Consider the following 25,510-nt stretch of genomic DNA (forward strand, 5'->3'; position numbering starts at 1 on the left):
ATTCTCCTCAGCATCCTCTGCTTTCTCATCTTCATATCCTGTACTCTTTGGAGTGTTCTCAGAGTTTAATCCTATACCTATTTCCTAGATAATCTTATCTATCCCATAGCTTCAAATATAATTTATGTAACTCACAAATTTACTGTATTTTTATCAGTTCTGAGGTTCATAATTATTTCAGATCTTAGCATTTCTGAAATTGGAATGCATTTGTATGAAGACATATTATAATTAACAACCTTTTTTTTCTTTGTTGGCACATAAAGTAGTACGTATTACAATTGATAGTCTTTTAGAATTTGAAATATATATCCAGCCCATGCCTTTTTCCTGAACTTGTATATAAAACTGATTTCTCGGCCGGGTGCAGTGGCTCACGCCTGTAATCCCAGCACTTTGGGAGGCCAAGGCGGGCAGATCACAAGGTCAAGAGATCGAGACCATCCTGGCCAACGTGGTGAAACCCCGTCTCTATTAAAAATACAAAAACTAGCTGGGCGTGGTGGAAGGCACCTGTAGTCCCAGCTACTTGGGAGGCTGAGACAGGAGAATTGCTTGAACCCGGAAGGTGGAGGTTGCAGTGAGCAGAGATCATGCCACTGCACTCCAGCCTGATGACAGAGTGAGACTCCATCAAAAAAAACAAAACAAAACTGCTTTCTCAGCATCTATCATCTTATATCTGATAAGCATTTCAAACTGAATCTATCTAAAAATGAGCTCTGCCCTGCCATCCTGTTTGTGGCAACTCTGTCATTTCAGTTGCTTAGTCCAAAAACCTCTTCTTTCTCTCATAACGTGTATCTGATCCATTAGCAAATTCTGTAGGCCCTACCTTTAAAATCCATCCAGAATCCATCTACCTTCACTGCTGCCATCCCCGTCTCTCAGGGGATTATGGAATAGCCTCCTGTTGTCTGTCTGATTTTAACAAAAGAGCCGGAGCGACCCTGTCACCCTCTGCTCATAAATTCTCCTGTGGCTTTCTATCAACTCAGAGTAAAACCCAGTATCCTTCCCATGATCTATAGGGCCTCATGTGATCTGGTCTTCTACTACCTCTCTCAAACCTCATTTCCTACCCTTTTTTTCACTTAATTCCCTCCTCTCTGATTCTACCTCCATGCAACATGCCAGGCACACTTCTTACATCAAGGACTTTGCACTTATTCTTCCCTCTAACTTGGATGTTTTTCCCTTGGCATATTATTCTGCTTGTCAAGAAGAATTAGTTACAGAATATTCTTTGATTATAGGGCCTTTTGTAGTTTTTGTGGTGTGTTGTATGGAAACATACATATAGCTGTATTGAACATTGTACAAAACAAATATTAGAAGATAATTTATATATTTGAAAGTCTCCAGTAGGCACACTTAAACCCTTCTTTCAGGTCTTTAATCAAATGTAACCTTCTCAAGGAGGACTTTTCTGGTCTCTGTCTAAATTTTTTTTTTTTTTTTTTTGAGACAGTCTCCCTCTATTGACCAGGCTGGAGTGCAGTGGTGCAATCTCAGCTCACTGCAACCTCTGCCTCCCAGGTTGAAGTGATTCTCCTACCTTAGCTTCCGGAGTAGCTTGGACTACAGGCGTGTGCCACCATGCCCAGCTAATTTTTTTGTATTTTTAGTAGAGCGCAGTGGCTCATGCCTGTAATCCCAGCACTTTGGAAGGCCAAGACGGGTGGATTGCCTCTGTCTAAAATTTTACACATTGGCCCCACTTCTCTTCTTAGCTCTATTTTTTGAATTCAACATTATCTAAATACTACTGTATATTTTGCTTATTTGTCTTGGTTATTATCTGGCTCTTCTCCTTGAATATAATGGGGATTTTTGTTTTAATCACTATTGCTTACACAACAACTAGAACAATAACTCAGATTTAGCAAGTGTTCCAAAAACTACTTTTTTGAATACTTGTTTTCTTCACCTTTTTTCCTTTTCAGATTCCATGTGTCCTTCAAAGCCCAGTTCAAATGCCATCCCCTAGAATTCTTTCAGGGTGTCTGAGCAAGAAGTTATCTCTACGTCTCTCTTCTTGTTTCATTTTACATATTTCTTTTAAAGAATATATTTAGCCTTATAGTTAATTTTTCTTTTATAAATCATAGTGCTGGCACTGGGCAAATACCTACTAAATGAAGAAAACATGTAGCAAAGTTACTTTATATGATAGCTCTTCTATTAAACTTTTTTTTTTTTTTTTTGAGATGGAGTTTCGCTCTGTCACCAGGATGGAGTGCAGTGGTGCGATCTCGGCTCACTGCAACCTCCGCCTCCCGGGTTCAAGCGATTCTCCTGCCTCAGCCTCCTAAGTAGCTGGGACTATAGGCGCGTGCCACCATGCCTGGGTAATTTTTGTATTTTTAGTAGAGACGGGGTTTCACAATGCTGGCTAGGATGGTCTCCATCTCTTGATCTTGTGATCTGCCCACCTCGGCCTGCGAAAGTGCTGAGATTACAGGCCTGAGCCACTGTGCCCAGCTTATTAAACTTTTTAAGCTTTTTGTTTACCAAAACTTTATTTATATGAAAGTTCAAAATAAACATGCAAATTGACTAACTGTAGGCAGTCCTCAGTTTTGTTTAGTCCACACAGTGTTGGTCTGAGCGATGGTCTAAATTTCTTAGATGCCAACATTTTAAAACTGGGAAATTTTTACTTAAAAATCTCAAGTTTCAGGTTTCCCTGGGAAACAGTGAATGTATCTGGCAGTGCCAGCCTTGCATCATCACATAACAACAATCATCTAAAGCTGAGTTATAACCATACTCTTAGATGAGGGACATGCTCCCCAGTTCAGCAGTCCCTGTCACTCGTTGTTCTCTCCTCAACACTAAGAGTCTAATGACAGTTACCACTATTGTGTGGCCTATTTACCTCTTTCATGTTACCTTTCTTGTTCCTATGGTTATTTCAGTTTGCAACCCCAGCTTTGAAAGAATATGTCCATTCCTTTAAAATGATGGTTAGGTGAATAAGCTATTATCTAAAAAGCTAAGGTGTGAAGCTTGATTTCACTGAAATGTTGTCAAATAACTCTTTTATTAATTTGATATTAGGGAAAATTTTGAGTAACATTAGAGTTTAAAACATTATCATTGGTTGTATAGATGCTCCTCCTCCTACTTGGGAACAGCTGGAAAATGGGCTGGTTGCTGTGCGTACAGTGGTACATGGGCTGGTTGATTATATCCAGAACCACAGCAAAAAAGGAGCAGATCAGCAGCAGGTAAGGAAGCTGTTTAAAACTTAGAGTTAACCCACTGTGGATATGCCTTAAAACTATAGGTAAACCACTGTGGGTATACCTACAGATACAAAGCCAAAGAGATGACATGAATATTTTGAGACTCTGAGTATAGAAACTGTAAATTACCTTGGCATGGTTAACAGTTTACTGCATTAGGCTGATAACTTTATATGACAATATTGACATTAAATAATCCTTATTGATCTGATGTCATGCTGGGGTCAGTCTTCACATTAGATATGGCAGCATTTGATGGAGAAAATGGATTCAGTGCTGAAGTTTATTCCATTTATATAAGATTATTATTCTCTTTAGTTTGTTTAACATTTTGGTTTGACAATAAGTATCACTTTTTAGTGCTAATACTGTGTCTTTCCAATACTGTTCAAATTTCTATAGATTTTCTTATTAATATTTTAAGATTTTTTTCATTCATAATGTCTGCTATGCCATTGGGCCAAATTTCCTTCAAAGGTTTTAGATGAAAATTTGATGGTAGAATATAATAACTTCTTATAGCTAGAGTTTTAAATTTTATTCCCAGTAATTTTATTTTGCTCTCAGTATTTATATTAGGTTCATTAGATCTTTTATTTTGCAGTAGTAAGCCTGTGAACATAAAACTCTTAATTTACCTGGTTCAGGTAAATATCAATAGATTACTCAGTATTCCTTTTTGCTTAAGAGGCAAGAAATATAAAAATTATCCTGCTAAGTAAAATAATCTGGATATGATTTTCCTAACCTATCTAACACAGGTCAAAGCTTTATTTATGAATAGGCATAAAAGAAAGGAGAACCTACAGTTTTTAACTGTTTCATTAGACATCTTGAAGAAAATAACAAACGTAATGAGACTAACCTTTAAAGTCTGCCATATAGTGATAAAATACACTAAATTTTGTCCAGTTTAGTGTTGTGTCTCATATTTCATTAACTTCCAAATCCATCCTCCTGCCTTATCCTTGAGTTATAAATAATAAGTGTCATTTGTACTTTTGGAACTATTTTAAGTTCTTCGTATATTATTCTGCATGTCAAGAAGAATTAGTTACAGAATATTCTTTGATTATAGGGCCTTTTGTAGTTTTTGTGGTATGTTGTATGGAAACATACATATAGCTATATTGAACATTGTACAAAACAAATATTAGAAAATAATTTATATGTTTGAAAGTCTTAAACTACAGTGGTTTGTTTTTTCATTATAAAATGTGGAAATGGGCTGGGCACAGTGGCTCACACCTGTAATCCCAAGCACTTTGGGAGGCTGAGGCAGGCGGACCATTTGAGGTCAGGAGTTTGAGACCAGCCTGGCTAACATGATGAAACCCTGTCTCTACTAAAAATACAAAAATTAGCCAGGTGCGGTGGTGGACACCTGTAATCCCAGCTACTCAGGAGGCTGAGGCAGGAGAATCGCTTGAGCCGGGGAGGTGGAAGTTGCAGTGAGCCAAGATTGCACCGCTGCCCTCCAGCCCGGGCAACAGAGTAAGACTCCTTCTCAAAAAAAAAAAAAAAAAAGTGGAAATGAGATCATAGTGCCCCCATGAGCTTTTTCTTTTTCCATGTAAAACAAGTATAAGAATGCCCATGAGATTTATTCAAGAATTTATATTATGCTACTTGTTTGAGAATTAATATCAACATATCAGAAAAATTAGGACTACCTTTGTTTTTGCTTTATTTATATTTATACTTTGAAACTTCAGACAGAATGACTTTCCAGCACTTTTGCTCTTGGTAATCTAAATAAATATGTGAATTACTTATCTAGATTATCAAGATCCTAAAATGACAACACAAAATTTATGTTTTTTTGTGGGGGGTTATTACACATCTAATGTTTTGATTTTGGTTTTAGCCTCCACAGCATAGCAAATACAAAACATACATGTGTCGAGATATGAAGCAGAGAGGAGGATGCCCTCGTGGGGCCAGCTGTACATTTGCACACTCACAGGAGGAACTGGAAAAGTAAGTGTGAAAGTCAGGAGACTTTGGAATAAGGTGTAAGTGGAATAATTCGCTGACATGCAGAAATACAGAAAGAGTAGCTGCCTTATCTTAAATGAATAGGACATTTTTAGAATGTAACACAGCTTGAACATTCCTATTCTGAAAATCTGAAATGCTTCAAAATCCAAAAATGCTTGAAAGCCAACTTGACACCACAAGTTGAAAATTCCACACCTGACCTTGTGATGGATAGCAGTCAAAGCTTCATGCACAAAATTATTTAAAATAATGTATAAAATTACTTTCAGACTATGTGTAAAAGATGTATATGAAATATAAATGAATTTCGTGTTATATATTTGGGTCTTATCCCCAAGACATCTCCTTATGTATATGCAAATATTCCAAAATCCAAGACAAATCCAAAACTTGAAACACTTCTGGTCTCAAGCATTTCGGGTAAGAGATATTCAACCTGTACATAATTTTTAAAAATGAAAAGCAGTTTCTTCAGCTTTTATTGCATCATGCCTATAGATAGGAAACTATTTTATGATTAGCTAAATCTAAAAGTGGGTCATTTTCACTACAAAAAAATTAAAATTATAATAATTTTAATCAATTTTAACTTAATTTAACTAATTGCATGATATATTTCCAGTGGAAAATTTTGCCCTTGGCTCAGTTTAACAGATTCTTTTAAACTTCAAGGACAAGATAATTTCAGGGATGTTAAATTTTTCAGCTCATTGAAGAAAGAAAGGAAAAACCTCGTATTTTTTTTATTTTTATTTTATTTTATTTTATTTTTTAAAAATAGAGACAGGGTCTCCCTATGTTGCCCAGGCTGGTCTCAAACTCCTGGGCTTAAGGGAGCCTCCTGCCTTGGCCTCCCAAAGTGCTAGGATTACAGGCAGGAGCCACCACACCCACTGCCTCTTAATTTATTTATAAATCCGATGTAACACTTTCATTAAATTTGACAAAGATAACACAATTAAAACTGCAAATCTACTGCAAGTATTAATATTAAAAATCTCAAAAATTTAAATATAATTCAGTAATACATTACAGTAGATGCCATGTCTATGGGCATAACACCCTGAATCCACCTGAGCTCATCTGATCTCGGAAGCTAAGCATGGTCAGGCCCAGTTAGTACTTGGATGGGAGACTACCTGGGAATATTGGGTGCTGTAGGTTTTTTTTTTTTTTTAATATAAATAATATAATTTTTTTTTAAAGAAAAGAAAATAGATGCCATGACTCTGCAAAAGTAATACAATATAATTATCACAACTTAGAAAATAACATGATAATATCCAAAAAATGCCAAAGGCCTTTGAATAAAATTGAAAGTCAATTAAAAATCAAATTCCAGCCAGGCGCTGGTGGCTCCCAGCACTTTGGGAGGCTGAAGCGGGTGGATCACAAGGTCAAGAGATTGAGACCATCCTGGCCAACATTGTGAAACCCCGTCTCTACTAAAAACACAAAAATTAGCTGGGTGTGGTGGCATGCGCCTGTAGACCAAGCTACTCGGGAGGCTGAGGCAGGAGAATCGCTTGAACCCGGGAGGTGGAGGTTGCAGTGAGCCAGGATTGCACCATTGCACTCCAGCCTGAACGACAGTGCGAGACTCTGTCTCCAAAAAAAAAAAAAAAAAAAAAAAAAAATCAAAATTCCTTAATACAACAGAAATGCCATACTTTCTCAGCATGGTAATAAATTATATTGTAAATCAGAAGCCAACATAATAGTATGATGCTTAATTAGTAAAATATTCGATTCACTCTCATTAAAGTCAAGGATAAAGCAAAATTTTCTGCTAGTAATTAGTAGTAAAATTTTCTACCACTGTTATTTAACATTGTGGAAGTAGTAGCTAATGTATGTAAGAAAGAATAACATAGCCATAAAATTATTGGGAAAAACTTTAGTACTAGAAACAAATGAAATGAGAATTTAGTAAGATGGCAAATTTTAAAAATCACAAACATGAATTGTCCTCGTGTAAACTAAAAAGAGAAACATAACCAGTTTAAAAATAAGTTAAAATTAAGGATCTCTTCCAGGGTGTATATAAATTGAACCAATAAGTTACCTAGGAACATAAGAGAAATATTGAGTAAACATACTGTGTTCTTGGATAAGGTTTGATGCTATAAAAGTTTCATTTTCCCATGAACAACAAATTCCAAGAAATCCGAATTTAAATCTCACCATGATGATGTTAAGATCCTATCAAAAATTCACTTGTAAAGAATAAATAGGTACAAATAGCAAGGAAAATTCTGAAAATTCTGGAAAAGAAGTTTTAGACAGGAACTAGACTAATAACTATTAACCTGTATTATGGACTACAGTGAATAAAAGACTATAGTCTTTTGCATAGGAATAGATAGATTAATGAAATGCAATAGAGAATCTAGGAGGAGTTTGAGATGCATATAGGAGCTTAGCATATGTGCTAAAGGTGGCATTTCACATCAGTGACCAAATGAATGATGGAAAATAACTGTCACCTATTTGAAAAATAGAGCTGGATTCTTACCACAATCTTTATACTAAAATGAACTCTAGATGTATAAGAGATTTAAGTATTTAGGAAGGCAAGAAACCACAGAGTAGTTAAGAGGATTTTTGTTTGTTTGTTTTTAGTTGTTAAATAAGGAAAGAAGAAAAAGATTTTTTTAAGAACTGCAACCCAGCATCCATAAAGGAAAAGATTGATAAATTTGATTACATAAAAATTATAAAACTAAGATATGGTACAAATACAGTTTTTTATAAAAAGCTTGGTGAGGAAATGACATACAGAGGGCTGATATCCTAACATAAAATGAGCTCTTACAAGTCTGTAGGAAGGAGAAGAACCAATAGATTTATGGATCATAAACATAGTTTACAGAAGAAATACTAATGGCCAATTATCCTGTGAAACTATGTTCAATCTCACTAGTTGTTAAAGAAATGCAAATTAAAGCAACTTAGTATTTTTGGACTACCAAATTAACAAGACCAATGCTACCCAGTATTTGATGAGGTTTTGAAAGACATTTTTCTTCATGATCAGTAGGACTTAAAATAGTTTTAGAGAGCAGTATGACATAAAAATTTCTGATTTGCGTGCTCTTTGACCTCATTCTGCCTTTGCTTATTTGGTTATTCACACAGGGTGCAAGTACATGTTCATAATTATCTGTTACTTTTTTTTTGAGACAGAGTCTTACTCTGTCTCCCAGGCTGGAGTGCAGTGATGCAATCATGGCCCACTGCAGCCTCGACTTCCAGGCTCCAATGATCCTCTCACCTCAGCCTCCCGAGCAGCTGGGACCACAGGTGCATGCCACCATGCCCAGCTTATTTTTGTATTTTTGGTAGAGACAGTTTTCCCATGTTTCCCAGCCTGTTCTTGAATGCCTGAGCTCAAGTGAATCCACCCACCTCAGCCTCCCAAAGTGCTGGGATTACACAGGCGTGAGCCATTGTGCCCAGCACATTATTTTAATAGCCAAAAAAACCCAACCAGCCTAAAATGAACTGACATAAAGGGATGTCTAAGATTATTAAGTGGAGGGAAAAATTAGCAGTAATATATGACTCAACTGCTGCAAATAATAATCTTATATGAATATAAAGCTAATGTATAAAGGAACAATTCCATATAATGATACACTAGACTTTCAACAATAATTATCCCTGAGGGGTAGTTTTCTCCCCAACCTCAGAAATTTGTCAGTTTTGGGAAACGTGGAAAAATAGCATTATTACTCTGATGGGGTTTTATTTATTTTTTTATTTACTTTTTTTTTTGTTTTTTGAGACAGGGTCTCACTCTGTCGCCCAGGCTGGAGTGCAGTGGCACAATCTCGGCTCACTGCAACCTCCGCCTCCCGGGCTCAAGCAATTCTCCTGTTTCAGCCTCCCGAGTAGCTGGGACTACAGGTGCCTGCCACCATACCCAGCTAATTTTTGTATTTTTAGTAGAGACAGGGTTTCACCATATTGGTCAGGCTGGTCTCGACTCCTGACCTCAGGTGATCTGCCCGCCTCGGCCTCCCAAAGTGCTGGGATTACAGGTATGAGCCACCGTGCCAAGCCGAGGTTTTATTTTTCAAAATAAAAATGCATTAGCAGTTGTAAATGGACTTGCTTTCATTGTTGAGGAACAAAGATCCTGGAGTCTGATGGCTTATATTTTTTCCTTTGGTTAGATTTCAGAATCGATGTGCTTGTTGTACCACAGCATCTGTTTAAACCTAGGCAATTATTCTGTATTGGTTCCATTAACCTACTTTTAAAATAACTTTAATTTTGTATTGGCATACATAACATCAGCATCTCTGAAGCAGTTCTAATAAAAGTCAATATCCTTAATTGCTTACATTTTTTTTTGAAACAGGGTCTCACTGTGTTACCCAGGCTGGAGTACAGTGGTGCAATCTTGGCTCACTGCTACCTCTGCCTCAGGCTCAAGTGATCCTCCCGCCTCAACCTCCCGAGTAGCTGGGACCACAGGCATGCACCACCACACCCGGTTAAGTTTTTATATTTTTGGTAAAGACAAGGTTTCACCATGTTGCTCAGGCTAGTCTCAAACTCCTGAGCTCAAGTGATTCGCCCGCTTCAGCCTCCCAGAGTGCTGGGATTACTGGTGTGAGCCACAGTGCCTGGCTGCTTAAATGTTTTAACAGAGTAAATGATAAATGTTTCACAGTGCATACTGGCTTTGTTTTTCTTTTATTCCTAATTTTTTAACATTGGCTCATTGTATCCCAAGGCATTTGAGGGAGAGCTGAAGTAAAATATTTCAGAAACTATCTTCTAAAGATTTTTCTACTAGCTTCTCCAATAAGTTTTAGAAATACAAATGCCCACAGAAATATATTATAGCAAAAATATTAATAGCATAATTTATAATATGACAAATGTTACTCTTGTTTTTGAGACAGAATCTCGCTCTATTGCCAGGCTGGAGTTCAGTGGTGTGATCTCGGCTGACTGCAACCGCTGTCTCCCAGGCTCAAGTGATTCTCCTGCCTTAGTCTCCCTAGTAGTTGGGACCACAGGCACACGCCACCACACCCAGCTAATTTTTGTATTTTTATTAGAGACAGAGCTTCACCATGTTGGCCAGACTGGTCTCGATCTTAACCTCGTGATCCGCCTGCCTCGGCCTCCCAAAGTGCTGGGATTACAGGCATGAGCCACAGCACCCGGCCTATGTTACACATTTTTATGAGGAATTTTATACTTAATATGTCTTGCTGCTAGAGATTTTATGCAAAATATACACACTGATAGAGTTAATGTTTCAAGAGAGAATATTTCTAGAAAATAATATTAAGTACATTTTAGTTCTTGGTTTTGCTTTTATATTTGCTTTTTGATATGTGCCTATGCTTTTTATATAGATTTCGTAAAATGAATAAGCGCCTGGTTCCGAGAAGACCCTTGAGTGCCTCTTTGGGTCAACTTAATGAGGTGGGCCTGCCTTCAGCAGCTATCCTTCCAGATGAAGGTGCAGTGGATCTCCCTAGCAGAAAACCTCCTGCTCTGCCAAATGGAATTGTATCAACAGGGAATACAGTAACACAGCTTATTCCGCGAGGGACAGACCCCAGCTATGATTCTAGTCTGAAACCAGGAAAAATAGATCATCTGAGCAGTAGTGCTCCTGGATCCCCTCCTGACCTGTACGTCATTTTTCCTAACTCTTATTTCAAAATTTCTTCTTCATAAAGTCGAAGGAAGATAGAATAATTAATGTTTGGGATTTAAAAAAAAAACAACCCTGATTTTTTTTTTTTTTGGCCTTTATTTTATTGCTTTTTTATTTCCCATGCTAGTGTTTTTTAAGAAACAATTAGCATAGCCAGGCATGGTGGCACATGCCTATAATCCCAGCACTTTGGGAGGCTGAGGTGGACGGGTCACTTGAGGCCAGGAGTTCGAGACCAGCCTGGCCAACATGGTGAAACCCATTTCTACTAAAAATACAAAAATTAGCCAGGCATGGTGGCACATGCCTGTAATCCCAGCTACTTGGGAGGCTGAAGCATGAGAATCGCTTGAACCCAGGAGGCGGAGGTTGCAGTGAGCCAAGATTGCACCACTGCACTCCAGCCTGGGTGACAGAGCGACAGAGCGAGACTCTGTCTCAAAAAAGAAAGAAAAGAAACAATTAACATAGGGGAAATAAGATTAAAAAATTCCAAATTTTGTAGAAGGGAGGACTATTAGAATAAGTGAGTTTCCCAAATTGTAGCAATCTTTTTTACTTGTAACAATTTATGCACATGAGAAGTATTTTTTAAACAACTTCCATAATATTATTCCCTTAGGCTAGAATCTGTTCCTAAGAGTATTTCTGCCTTACCTGTGAATCCACATCCTATACCTCCAAGGGGGCCAGCAGATCTGCCTCCAATGCCTGTTACCAAACCACTTCAGATGGTACCTCGAGGTTCTCAGTTATATCCAGCACAACAGACGGATGTTTATTATCAGGATCCTCGAGGAGCGGCTCCGCCATTTGAACCAGCACCTTATCAGCAGGGTAACGATTTTAAATTTATATTGCTCACTTTTCTTAGGAATTATCAGAACTGTTCAGGTCAGAGTGATCATTTACACAGTAGCCTCTTTAAGATAAGTAAATGTATAAATGCATTTTTTAATACTTTGGAAAAATTGAGATTTTATGATTAAATACTATGAAATAAATGAAACAAAGTAATAAAAATCAAACCACCATATCTACTAAAAGCAGTTGCATAATAACGTGTTCATATATAATATTTATGGAAATAACAAGTTACACAAGTAGGCAATGGAAATTTGCTGAGTAAGGCAGCATATATTCTCCTGACCAAAATTTTCTTCAAGCATGAAAAAAGAATTAATATTATAGTGTGTGTAAATTAAACACCCACAGTACATTTTTCTTCTTTTAATTATTATTTTTCTGGGCCCTGTAATATATATGAAAAAATGCAGCATACACACCTTTAGAGAGTTTACAGAATAGAATAAATAATGGTAAAGAATAGAAAACTATATGCATGAGTAGTAGATGCATGTGTGTGGTGTTTATGTATGTGTTAAAAATTGAGTGATCTGTTGTGGTTAATATTAGCTTGATAGAGATTGACTGAAAGACTCAAGGGAGATCATTGAGAACTTGAGGAATCAAAAAGACTTAATGGAAGAAATGCCCTAAATAGAGGTATTTGGAATAGAAAAAAAAATTATGAATGGATTGAAAAAATGAGAGTTGAGTTAGGAGGCTGTTAATCCTGGTGTGAGTACTGACGAATTAGTGTGGTGGGAAAGGAGAAGAAGGGATTTCAAAAATAGACAAATTTGAAAATTAGCCAGCTTTAATGATAATACCAGGTATGGAGAATGAAGGAAAGAAAATAAATTAACGTTTTACATATATAGTTTATATGTAAAATAAACACTGAATGATTTTAAGTGTTGGATCTCTCTGTCAGAAGCAGTATAGTACTATAATTTTTAAAATGGGAATAGATTAAAAGTGCTGTCTTCTTTTTCCGAGTCTGTCATTTAATTTTGAATCATGTTGTCTTCTCTACATTCATTCATGAGAATGTTTTTTAATTGATATGGCATTACTGATTCATGCAAAATATGATAAAACGTGATTTGTATCTTCCTTTGACCATCCATTGTAGGAAAAAATGCAACTCTTTTTGTAGCCTGGTTTCAATTTTAGGTAAATTATTTTAGCTATATTAAGCAGAAAGAGATTTAGTGCAGGAGTTATGTGCCTGCCATATTGGTGGAGGTACTAAAGAAGCAAACAGTGCTCCAGAGTTAGCTGCCAAGAGAACTTGTTACAATGAGGAAGCAGTAGAAGTAGAAACTTCTGTCCTAACTGCTTAATTCCAGGATCTCGTCATTTGAGGCAAAAGTCTGAAAACTGAGAAACTATTGCCACAACTGTTGTCTCAAGAACTGTAGAGCCAAGCAGTAGCTACTAATCTGCACCAGCAAAATTGGCCTTTTGTGTTCCATGTCTCTTCCCGGTTATTTCAGTTTCAAATTCAGAACTCATGCAAGTGATTGATTTGTGGAACCTGACTTCAAGGATATCTGGGAAATGTAGTTTTTTTGTTTTCCAGTGTCTTCATTGCATTAAGACACACCAGAAAGAGGGTCAAACAATGAGAGCCAATCTACTATTATAGATTATAAGTAGGGTAGTTTTTTCAATGACTTTTACAGATAATTTTTGCTTATTTTTTAAAAAGCTGACCTGATTATATAAGCAGATGGAAAACTCCTAAAGAAAAAGTAGATTATCAATATTTGAGTGTTTCAGTATTTTAAAAGGTAAAATCTTACATAGAAAACTAAATTGGCTCATTATTTGCCTTTGGGTCCTCTTTTGTATTGTACAGGTATGTATTATACTCCACCACCACAATGTGTGTCCCGCTTTGTCCGACCTCCACCATCTGCTCCTGAACCTGCTCCTCCCTACTTGGATCATTATCCACCCTACCTCCAAGAACGTGTTGTAAACTCTCAGTATGGCACACAGCCACAGCAGTACCCACCTATATACCCATCTCACTATGATGGCCGTCGAGTGTACCCTGCTCCGTCTTACACAAGAGAAGAGATATTCCGAGAAAGCCCTATACCCATTGAGATTCCACCTGCAGCAGTACCATCGTATGTACCAGAATCCAGAGAAAGATACCAACAGATCGAGAGTTACTATCCAGTGGCTCCTCATCCAACTCAGATCAGACCTTCGTACCTCAGAGTATGCTGTATTTTTTTTATTACATAGACTTAATTTGACTGTTGCTTGCTGTGATTCCTTACTTTTTATGCAATGACAATAACCCTTTGATGAATTCTTTTTTATAAGAGAGCTTCTTTTTTTTTTAAATCTTTTCATAATTTGGGTAGTTTTTTTTTTTTAAACTATATAATGAGAAAAAAATCTGTCTCCTCCCCCCCAATTAACCTTTCTTAGTTTCTGAACTTTAGATGGTTTAATTAACAATTCTAGATCTACTTGGAAATTAAGACCAAATAAAATAAACCTAAATTTAGCTATTTGGAAGATCTTGAGAGTTTGGGGGGTTTTGTTTTACTTTGTTCTGTTAAGTGTTGGTGTTTCCAAACGTTAAGAAGGGTATACAAGCTGTTTCATAACTTAAAATATATGCTGAGTATATTAAATGAATTAATCTGTCCTGAAATTCTCTTTCAATTTTAACTAATCTTTCTATTTTTAGGAACCTCCTTATAGCCGGCTTCCTCCTCCTCCCCAGCCTCATCCTAGTCTAGATGAACTACATCGCCGACGAAAGGAAATAATGGCCCAGCTAGAGGAAAGAAAGGTTATCTCTCCACCTCCTTTTGCACCTTCACCAACCTTGCCTCCTACCTTTCATCCGGAAGAAGTAAGCAAATCATTTTTAGTCTCATTTATCCGTGTTTTTTTGTGTGTGTCCGGTTTAAGTCATCTTTGCCTATTCCCAATGGTGTGAAGATTTTTTTTCCTGTTTTCTTCTAAAAGGTTTTTTATCATTTAACTCTACAATCCATCTAGAACTGATTTTTGTATGTATGTAATGTAATGTATTAGGAGTCAAGATCCTTTTTTTTTTTTGTTCCTGTAAGGCACTGACTCAGCACAATTTAATGAAATCAGCATGCTTTCCCTGGTGTCCTGCTTTATCATAATCAGGTGACCACACACATGTTTCATGACCCTATTCTTTTCCGTCAGTCTATTTCTATCCTTGAACCGATGCCACATTCTCTTCGTGTAGTTTTATAATAAGTCTCAATGTGTGGTGGTTATATTTTCTAGTATTGTTATTTTTCAAGGATAAGCACGTTGATTTCCACAAAAACATCTGCTCCAGTTTTGATTAGGATTATATCAGATCTGTAAATCTGTGCTGTCCAGTATGGTAGCCACTAGCCACATGTGGCTGTTGAACATGTAATATGTGGCCAGTTTAAGTTCAGATGTACTATAGTCATCAAATACACACTGAATTCAAGGATTTCATACCAAAAATGTAGAATTCATTAATATTTTTGATACATTGGATTAAATAAAATTATTAAAATTAATTTCACCTGTTTTTGTTGTTAATGTGGCCACCAAAATGTTTTAATTTTATATATGTGGATCACATATTTCTATTAGACAGTGTTGCTTTATTTTTATTTATTTATTTTTTTGAGACAGAGTCTCACTCTGTCACCCAGGCTGGAGTGCAATGGCGCATTTTTGATTCACTGCAGCCCCTGCTTCCCAGGTTCAAGCAATTCTCATGCCTCAGCCTCCCAAGTAGCTGGGACTGCAGGTGCACACCACCATTCCTAGCTAATTTTTGTATCTTTTTTTTTTTTTTTTTTTTGAGTCGGAGTCTCATTCTGTTGCCCAGGCCAGAGTACAGTGGTGCAATCTCAACTCACTGCAACCTCCACCTCCTGGGTTCAAATGATTCTCCTGCCCCAGCCTCCCGAGTAACTGAGATTACAGGCGCACACCACCATGCCCAACTATAATTTTTGTATTTTTAGTACAGACACGGTTTCACCATGTTGGACAGGCTGGTCTCGAACTGCTAACCTCAGGTGATCCTCCCACTTCAGCTTCCCAAAGTGTTGGGATTACAGGCGTGAGACACCACGCCAGGCCTAGACAGTGTTGTCTTAGATCAATATGATGAGAAGTGACATCTTTCTTTTTTTTGAGACAGTGTTGCTCTTTCGCCAGGCTGGAGTGCAGTGGTGCAATCTCAGCTCGCTGCAACCACCGCCTCCTGGGTTCAAGTGATTCTCCTGTCTCAGCCTCCCAAGTAGCTGGGACTACAGGCATGAGCCACCATGCCCGGCTAATTTTTTGTATTTTAGTAGAGACAGGGTTTCACCATGTTGGCCAAGATGGTTTTGATCTCTTGACCTCAGGTGATCTGCCCATCTTGGCCTCCCAAAGTGCTGGGATTACAGGCATGAGCCACCGCGCCCGGCTGAGAAGTGACATCTTTCTAATATCAAGTCTCTATGAACATGATATACCCCTTCATTTATTTGGATTTTCTTTATACTTCATACTTCAGTGTCTTGCGTGTCTTACATTGAATTTTATTCCTCGATAACCAATGTTTTTTGAAACTATTTTAAATAGAATTGTTTGGAAATTTTTATTTTCTATTATTAATATAGAGAAATTAAATAGATTTTTGTGTATTGACCCTTCTATTCAGCAGGCTTGCTAAATTTCTTTATTAATTATAATAATGTTAGTAGATTCTTTTGAATTTTCTGTGCACACAATTATAACCTCTGAATAATCTTTTTTCCCCTTTTTAATCCTTTTGTTTTGTCTTTGTCTTATTATTTTGGACTCCAGCATAATACCGAATAGAAGTGATGATAACACATATTCTTGACTCCTTTCTAATCTTTGAGTAAATGGAGCTTTTAATAATAATTTACCATTATCATGTTTGCTGCAGGCTTCTTGGTAGAAAATCTTTATCATATTTATGAAGGTTTTCTCTAATCCTAGTTTCAGAATTATTTTAAATAAGAAAGAATATCAAAGATTTATTTAACTCAGTAATGAGGAAACCAGCCAGAAAAGTTGGTTTAATGAATAGGAAAAAACAGGTAAATATAGATAGTGAAAATCAGAAAAAAAAAAAAAAACAGTCAAATAAGATTGTTTTAAAAAAAAACTAGTTAATGTATCACAGGGCAATAACCATAATTTGGGGAGTCAACTTCTTTGTATTTCTGTATGACAATGCTAGTAGTTATAGTGAATAAGTGTTGTCTTATTATCTTAATGTCTAGATGGTCTACAGTGATGTTCGTTTTTCTATTTCTATATTGGTAATTTTTTTTTTGTCAGTCCTGCTAGGGATTTATCAATTTTATTTGTCTTTCAAAAAGCCAACTTTTTTTTTTTGTTTTGTGAGACAGAGTCTTGCTCTGTCGCCCAGGCTGGAGTGCAGTGGTGCGATCTCGGCTCACTGCAACCTCTGCCTTCTGGGTTCAAGCGATTCTCCTGCCTCAGCCTCCCCCAGTAACTGGGATTATAGGCATGTGCCACCACACCCAGCTAATTTTTTTGTATTTTTAGTAAAGATGGGGTTTCACCATGTTGGCCAGGCTGGTCTCAAACTCCTGACCTCAAATGATCTGCCCGCCTTGGCCTTCCAAAGTGCTAGGATTACAGGCGTGAGCTACTGCACCCTGCCCAAAAAATCCAACTTTAAAGTAATCATATTTGTTTTGTTGATTGTACATACTGCTTTAGCTTATAGTTTGTTTTTTTTTTTTAATAATCAAGTAAGGTTTCTCAGGATTACAGTTGATACTATGTAAGGAACTTGTCTTGCATCCTTTATGTATAGAATTATGATTCTAAACATTGCTAACTGACAAATCATGAATAATAAATGAAAATTGAGAAGTACATCACACATAGTAAATAGTATCTTGTTGGGTATATGAAGGAAGTCTACTAAATAGAAGTTGTTCACAATATCTAGTTTTCCCATCTAAACACTTTGGATGAGTTTTCCACAAAAATGTAGGTTATTAGTAAAGTCACAACATCTTCTATTAATGTAGTTTTATTTGTAAAGTAAAAACAGCCAGGTGTGCATTAGCTCACACCTGTAATCCCACACTTTGGGAGGCTGAGGTGGGAAGATTGCTTGAGCCCAGGAGTTCAAGACCAGTCTGAGCAACATAGTGAGACCCCATCCCTACAAATTTAAAAATAAAAATGAGCTAAGTGTGGTGGGACACGCCTACGGTCCCAGCTACTTGGGAGGCTGAGGTGGGAAGATCGAGAGGATCGCTTGAACCTGGGAGGTCCGTGCTGTAGTGAGCTATGATTGTGCTACTGCACTCCAGCCTGGGTAACAAAGACCCTGTCTCAGAAAAATTAGAGGGGGGGAAAGAAAACAGGTGTGATATTTTTTCAAAAATTCTTTATTAGAGTACACCCTGGAACTTTGTTATGCCATATTGTTTTATAAGAAATATGGAAAACAATATGACATTGTAAAAACTGAGCAGTTTTTGGTATCAAACATTCTAAACTTTGAGGTTCAGTTGTGCCCTTCACTGTGTGATCTTTTTAAAATTACTTAGCCTCCCTGAATCCTGAGGTGCACGTTTCTTCATTTATAAATCAAACATAATAAAGCCTACCTCATAGTGGTGTGGTGAAGATGAAACATAAGGCATCTGGTATGTAGCAGGCATTCAGTAAATAATTCATATTTATTATTGTTATTTTTACTCCTAATAAAAATTATAATAATGTCTGAGTATTAAGGAACATTATCTAGAATCATTTTATTTACTGAGATGCAAAGACATATATTTAAACCTTAGTTCTGATTATAAACAACCTGAATACAAAAATTAGCCGGGCATGATGGTGGGCGCCTGTAATCCCAGCTACTCGGGAGACTGAGGCAGGAGAATTGCTTGAACCCAGCAGGCGGAGGTTGCAGTGAGCCGAGATCGCACCACTGCACTCCAGCCTGGATGACAGAGCGAGACTCCTTCTCAACAAAAATTTAAAAATAAATAAATAAAACAACCTGTGTATAGTTGTACTAAATTCATACATTATAGAAATACATGATATAGAAAGAGAAGTTTCTCCAAAATCTCATTTTCTATAACCGTTTATTATGTATTTAAACTTCTTATATATATTTCACCTTCTTTCTGTGCATGAACTAACATCTTTTTAGTAGACACATTATAATTGTACAAGTTTATGGGATACAGAGTGATATTTCTTTCTTTCTTTCTTTTTTTTTTTTTTAATTTTTTGAGGTGGAGTTTCACTCTTGTTGCCCAGGCTGGAGTGCAATGGCGCGATCTTGGCTCACCGCAAACTCCGCCTCCTGGGTTCAAGTGATTCTTCTGCCTCAGCCACCCGAGGAGCTGGGATTATAGGCATGCACCACCAAGCCCAGCTAATTTTGTATTTTTAGTAGAGATGGGGTTTCTCCATGTTGGTCAGGCTGGTCTCAAACTCCCGACCTCAGGTGATCCGCCTGCCTTGGCCTCCCAAAGTGATACTTCAATACATATATACAATATGCAATGATGAAAGCAGGGTAATTAGCATATCATCTCAAACATTTATCTTTTATTTATTTTGGGAACATTCAAAATCCTCTCTTCCTTGGACAATTGTGTATGTGATACTCACTGCTGGAAGGTCAAGGTTACAGAAATGCAGGATGCTTCCAGAGAGTTTCAGGTCATCCTTTGACTGGTAGGTAGGTAGCATTTAAGTCATTCAGAACAGTCATCCAAATTTTCTTTTCTTTTTTTTTTTTGAGACAGACTCTTGCTCTGTTGCCCAGGCTAGAGTGCAGTGGCACGATCTCGGCTCACTGCAACCTCCACCTCCCAGGTTCAAGTGATTCTCCTGCTTCAGCCTCCTGAGTAGCTGGGATTACAGGCATGCACCACCATGCCAGGCTAATTTTTGTATTTTTAGTAGAGGCAGGGTTTCACCATGTTGGCCAGGCTGGTCTCGAACTCCTAACCTCAGATGATCTAGCCACCTCGGCCTCCCAAAGTGCTGCGATTATAGGCATGAGCCACTGCGCCCGGCCAGTCATCCAACTTTTCTTTGAAGAAGAGAGCAGTGTTATATTTTAATTATAAATTTTTGTATTATGTAACATTGTAGAAATAACATTCTTCCTGTGGGCTAAATAAATATCTCCTTATGATTTTCAGATTTTATTTCAAGGAAAAATGCTGGGTAGATCTACTGTTGTCCTTGCTTTTTGTATCTACAACATTGTTGACATAGTGTTTATCTCAAGATTCCTTTATAAATTGGCCGGGCGCGGTGGCTCACACCTGTGATCCCAGCACTTTGGGAGGCTACAGTGGGCAGATCATGAGGTCAGGAGATCGAGACCATCCTGGCTAACAGTGAAACCCTGTCTCTATGAAAAATACGAAAACAAAACTAGCCGGGCGTGGTGGTGGGCACCTGTGGTCCCAGCTCCTCGGGAGGCTGAGGTGAGAGAATGGCGTGAACCTGGGAGGCAGAGCTTGCAGTGAGCCGAGATTGCGCCACTGCACTCCAACCTGGGTGACAGAGCGAGACTCCTTCTCAAAAAAAAAAAAAAAAAAGCCAACATCTCTTACTGCAAACCTGATGTTGTTGTTGTTGTTGTATGAAGATTGTCGTTTCTTTCTCTCTTTTTTTTTTTTTTGTGACAGAGTGTCACACTGTCGCCTGGGCTGGAGTGCAATGGCATGATCTCGGCTCACTGCAACCTCCACCTCCCAGGTTCAAGCGATTCTCCCGCCTCAGCCTCCCGAGTAGCTGGGATTACAGGCGCCCGCCACCACGCTTGGCTAATTTTTTGTATTTTTAGTAGGAACAGGGTTTCACCATGTTATCCAGGATGGTCTCGATCTCCTGACCTCGTGATCTGCCTGCCTTAGCCTCCCAAAGTGCTGGGATTATAGGTGTGAGCCACCACGTCCAGCCTAAGATTGTGGTTTCTTTCTTCATCAAATCGAAAATCATTTTGTTGATATTCCTTTCTTTTGTCAATCTATCCTAGATACTTTCCATTTTATTTTGACTTTCAAGATCCTAAGTAGAAAATTTTTTTTAAATGTTTCTGTTTTCTTAAAAAAGAGACAGGGTCTTGCTGTGTTGCCCAGGCTGGTGGTCTCAAACTCGTGGGCTCAAGCAATCCACCCACCATGCCCCGTCCAAATTTTTTATGTCATTTGTAAATAAGTAAATAAACCTGGATGGAATTGGTCTATAGAAATAATGGATAAAATTGTATATAAAGATCAGTTTATGATGTTAAAAGTTTTCTTCAAAAAAACATAATTTTTTCAAATCAGGAAAAACAATCCTCTCTTCTAGTTTTTAGAAAATATATAGTAAATTATTAACTGTACTCACCCTGCAGTGCTATAGAATGCTAGAAGTAATTCCTCCTGTGTAGCTATAATTTTGTATCTGTTAACCAAGCTCTCTCCCCTTCCCTCCCCCCATTCCCTTTCTAGTCTCTCATAACCACAGTTCCACTCTCTACTTCTGTGACTCAACTTTTTAGCTCCCACATTGAGTGAGAACATGAAATATTTATCTTTCTGTGCCTGACCAATTTCACTTAATGTGATGTCCTCTAGGCTCATCTATGTTGCTGCAAATGACAGGATTTATTTTTTTATGTCTGAATAGTATTTCATTGTATATATACCACGTTTTCTTTATCAGTTCATCTGTTGCTGGATACCTAGGTTGATTCCATATCTTGGCTATTGGGAATAAAACATGAGAGTGCAGATATCCCTTCATATACTGATTTCTTTTCCTTTGAATGAATGCCCAGTAGTGGGATTGTTGGATCTCTGTATTATTTTTATTACTATTATTATTATTTTTTTTTTTTTTGAGATGGAGTCTCACTCTGTTGTCCAGGCTGGAGTGCAGTGGCACGAATTTGGCTCCCTGCAACCTCCGCCTCCCAGGTTCAAGCAATTTTCCTGCCTCAACCTCTCGAGTAGCTGGGACTACAGTCATGCACCAACATGCCCAGCTAATTTTTGTATTTTTAGTAGAGATAGGGTTTCACCACCTTGGCCAGGCTGGTCTTGAACTCCCGACCTCAGGTGGTCCGCCCGCCTCGACCTCCCAAAGTGCTGGGATTATAGGCGTGAGCCACCTTGCCCAGCCTCATTATTTTTTTTAATAGAATCATTTAGTAAATACATCTTGGTTTTATGTCTGTCTTGCCTTTGTTTTTGTTTTTACCTAATCCATTTTCCTGGCCGTCTTTGTATGTCAGTATATAAATTTATCTCATTCATTTAAATAGCTGCATATAATACACTACAGAGATTTAAAAAAGGAGCACTCTTGGCCAGGCGTGGTAGCTCACGCCAGTAATCCCAGCACTTTGGGAGGCTGAGGTGGGTGGATCACCTGAGGTCAGGTGTTCCAGACCAGCCTGGCCAACATGGTGAAACTCCTTCTCTACTAAAAATACAAAATTAGCTGGGTGTAGAGGTATGCACCTGTAATCCCAGCTACCTGGGAGGCTGAGTCAGGAGAATGGCTTGAACCTGGGAGGCAGAGGTTGCGTGAGCAGAGATCATGCCACTGCACTTCAGCCTGGGTAACAGAGCGAGACACCATCTCAAAAAAAAGGAGCACTGTAATTGGTAGGTGATGTGGTTTAAAAGTTGGCTGTTCTATCTAAAGTTAGTAAGTAGAAGAAAAATAAAAAAGGATAAAAATTTTTTAAATAGTAGGACAAAGAAAAGGAAAGAGGTTATGAATAATAGAGACAGAAGAGTGATTGACAATGAGTAATATTAGTGAGCAGCAGACCCTATGTCAATGCAGAAGGCCAATAATGATGACTCAGAAAAGAGATGCTTTTAGTATAGCGGGAGGCATAGATCCACTTAAATGAACCAATACAAATGAACACTGATACCCCTAGATATCAGTGTATGTATGTCTTGTGATAAAATGAAAGAAACATTAAAGTTATAGTCCTAGCACTGCCCTATACTGGTATAGCCTTGGTCATATCATCTTTGTTGTCTATCATGGATTTAGGAGCTTATTAGGTAGTATACATGAAAACACTTTGAAAATGTAAAACATTTTATAAATGTGAATGTTGCAATTTTAGTGAAAATACATTAGCCTTAGAATAGCTATTCTGTTATTAGACTGGAGAACTTACCTTGAGAAGATAAAAATTAGACATCCTTTTCATCTCATTGAATCAACCTAAGGAACAGAATTTATTCAAGATATGAATTATTGCTATTAAAGAGATTTCAGTAAAAAGTTACTACATCATCATGTACTATAAAAAATCAAAATTTTTAATGTTCTTGTTTACCTTGATTTTATTGAAAGAAACGTTGAGGAGGGTCTAGCAAAACTATGGCTTGGTACATATATGCTTAAATGTTTACTGATCTAATGAAGAAAAGGATGAGCAAACCCATAAAATCCTAGTTTGATTCCTGGAAGGATATTGAAATACCTTTTTTTTTTTTTTACCTTCTGCTAAGGTAAAAAAAAAAAAAACCTGAAAGCTAAAAATCACTCTTCACTTATTTTATATTTTTCATAGTAGTTTACAAAAATAGTCTATTGTGGCACTTGAAAATCAAATAATCATCGTTATGTTGCTTCAGCACGATGTTCTAAGTAATTCCCTGCTTTCTCTGTCTTGTTACTCATAGACCCATTTCCTGTTTTGTTTCTTTCTCTTTTTTTTTTTTTTTTTTTCTTTCTCCATCTGTAGTTTTTGGATGAAGACTTGAAGGTAGCTGGGAAATACAAAGGAAATGATTATAGCCAATACTCTCCCTGGTCATGTGACACCATCGGCTCCTACATTGGAACCAAAGATGCAAAACCCAAAGATGTTGTGGCAGCAGGGAGTGTGGAAATGATGGTATGTGTAATAGCTAAGCAATAATTAATACAAATTAAGATAAACCAAATAAATTTTTACCCATTACCATTTAGGCACAAATAATTCAGCTTTGCTTAAGAGTTTCAGACCATATTCTATACTCTGCAGTTGAGTTATCTTTAAACAGTATAGGTTTTTGATTCATTTAGGTGTAAATAAAAATATTTTAATACTTACCGAGACAGAGCATTTATTATATTTCTGTGCAAATAGCAATTTCTCAACAATTGTTTATAACCCAGATTAAATTATTTTACATAATTAATTAAGATCTTGGACTTCTTCACCAAATAAGTTAAAATTCTTTGTCACGGAGAATGGCATGAACCCGGGAGGCCAGAGCGTGCAGTGAGCCAAGATCATGCCACTGCACTCCAGCCTGTGTGACAAAGCGAGACTCCGTCTCAAAAAAAAAAAAAATTTTTTTTCACAGCTCTGAAGTTTAAATAACAAAGTTGAATCTAGTGAACAAAAGTAGTATTTGAGTCAGAATTATAGCTGCTCAGCTTCACGTGAACTCTGAGATACTGAAATTTAATACTTGGGTTATTTTATTCTTTAGTGAAAATTCATGTAACACCAGTGTTTCTAATAACCAAGTTTAAAATATTATCAAAATCTTATCTCTTTTTTTTGGATGGGGGACGGAGTTTCACTCTTGTTGCCCAGGCTGGAGTTCAATGGCGCGATCTCGGCTCACCGCAACCTCCGCTTCCCAGGTTCAAGTGATACTCCTGCCTCAGCCTCCCGAGTAGCTGGGATTAGAGGCATGCGCCACCACGGCCAGCTAATTTTATATTTTTTAGTAGAGATGGGGTTTCTCCATGTTGGTCAGGCTGGTCTTGAACTCCCGACCTCAAGTGATCCACCTGCCTCAGCCTTCCAAAGTGCTGGGATTACAGGCGTGAGCCACCGTGCCTGGCTTCATCTTATCTCTTTTTATAGAGATAGGATCGATCTTTGTCACCCAGGGTGTAGTGCAGTAACATGATTATGGTTCACTGTAACCTCAAACTCCTGAACTCAGGTGATCCTCCTGAGTACCTAAGACTACAGGTGCTTGCTACCACACCCAGCTAATTTTTTTTAAAAAATGTTGTAGAGATGGGGTCTTGCTATGTTTCCAGACTGATCTTAAACTCCTGGCCTCAAGTGATCCTCCCACCTCTACCTCCCAAAATGCTGGGATTACAGGCATGAGCTACCCTACCTGGATAGTATCTTAATTCCCTTTTTATTTTTTAAAGAAATAAAATTTTCAAGAAGTAGTTATATCCCCCTGTATAAATCCCCCAAGTCTCATTTTTCTCCCTCTTTCATTCCCTCTAAGTAATCTCTATCCTGAGTTTAGTATTTATCATTTTCATGGATAATTTTATTTCCCCTAAGACAGGATCTCCCTCATGCTGGAGTACAGTGTCACAATCACAGCTCACTGCAGCCTCACACTCCTGGACTCAAGTGATCCTCCCACCTCACCCTCCCAAGGAGCTGGGACACAGATGTGTGATAGAATGCTCAGCTCATTTTTTTTTTTTTTTTTTTTTTTTTTTTTTTGGTAGAGATGAGGTCTTGCTATGTTGCCTGGGCAGGACAGGCTGGTCCTGAACTCCTGGGCTCAAGCGATTCTCCTGCTTCTGAAAGTGCTGTAGTTACAGGTGTGTGCCAGTATGCCTGGCCATGGATAATTTTATACTATTCCTAAACAATATTGTTTTATATGTTTATAGACCTTATGTAAATTATACACTT

At 37.7% G+C, this 25,510-nt stretch overlaps 1 protein-coding gene and 1 pseudogene across 8 annotated transcripts in view; both read left to right on the top strand.

Annotated features, from left to right (window-relative positions):
- Positions 1 to 25,510, top strand: part of RC3H1 (ring finger and CCCH-type domains 1) — a 90,878-nt gene that overhangs the window by 46,369 nt on the left and 18,999 nt on the right. For all 8 annotated transcript variants that reach the window (XM_055366197.2, XM_031000934.3, XM_055366217.2 and 5 more), the window contains exons 8-14: positions 3,115 to 3,233; positions 5,119 to 5,231; positions 10,631 to 10,912; positions 11,561 to 11,775; positions 13,646 to 14,016; positions 14,498 to 14,665; positions 23,585 to 23,737. In XM_055366197.2, coding sequence (XP_055222172.1) covers positions 3,115 to 3,233; positions 5,119 to 5,231; positions 10,631 to 10,912; positions 11,561 to 11,775; positions 13,646 to 14,016; positions 14,498 to 14,665; positions 23,585 to 23,737 — 1,421 coding nt within the window. The remainder of the gene's footprint in view (positions 1 to 3,114; positions 3,234 to 5,118; positions 5,232 to 10,630; positions 10,913 to 11,560; positions 11,776 to 13,645; positions 14,017 to 14,497; positions 14,666 to 23,584; positions 23,738 to 25,510) is intronic.
- LOC115932173 (uncharacterized) lies at positions 6,298 to 6,416 on the top strand (annotated as a pseudogene).

The sequence above is a fragment of the Gorilla gorilla genome, chromosome 1, assembly GCF_029281585.2.
Source record: "Gorilla gorilla gorilla isolate KB3781 chromosome 1, NHGRI_mGorGor1-v2.1_pri, whole genome shotgun sequence".
In the NCBI taxonomy this organism is placed as follows: Eukaryota; Metazoa; Chordata; class Mammalia; order Primates; family Hominidae; genus Gorilla; species Gorilla gorilla.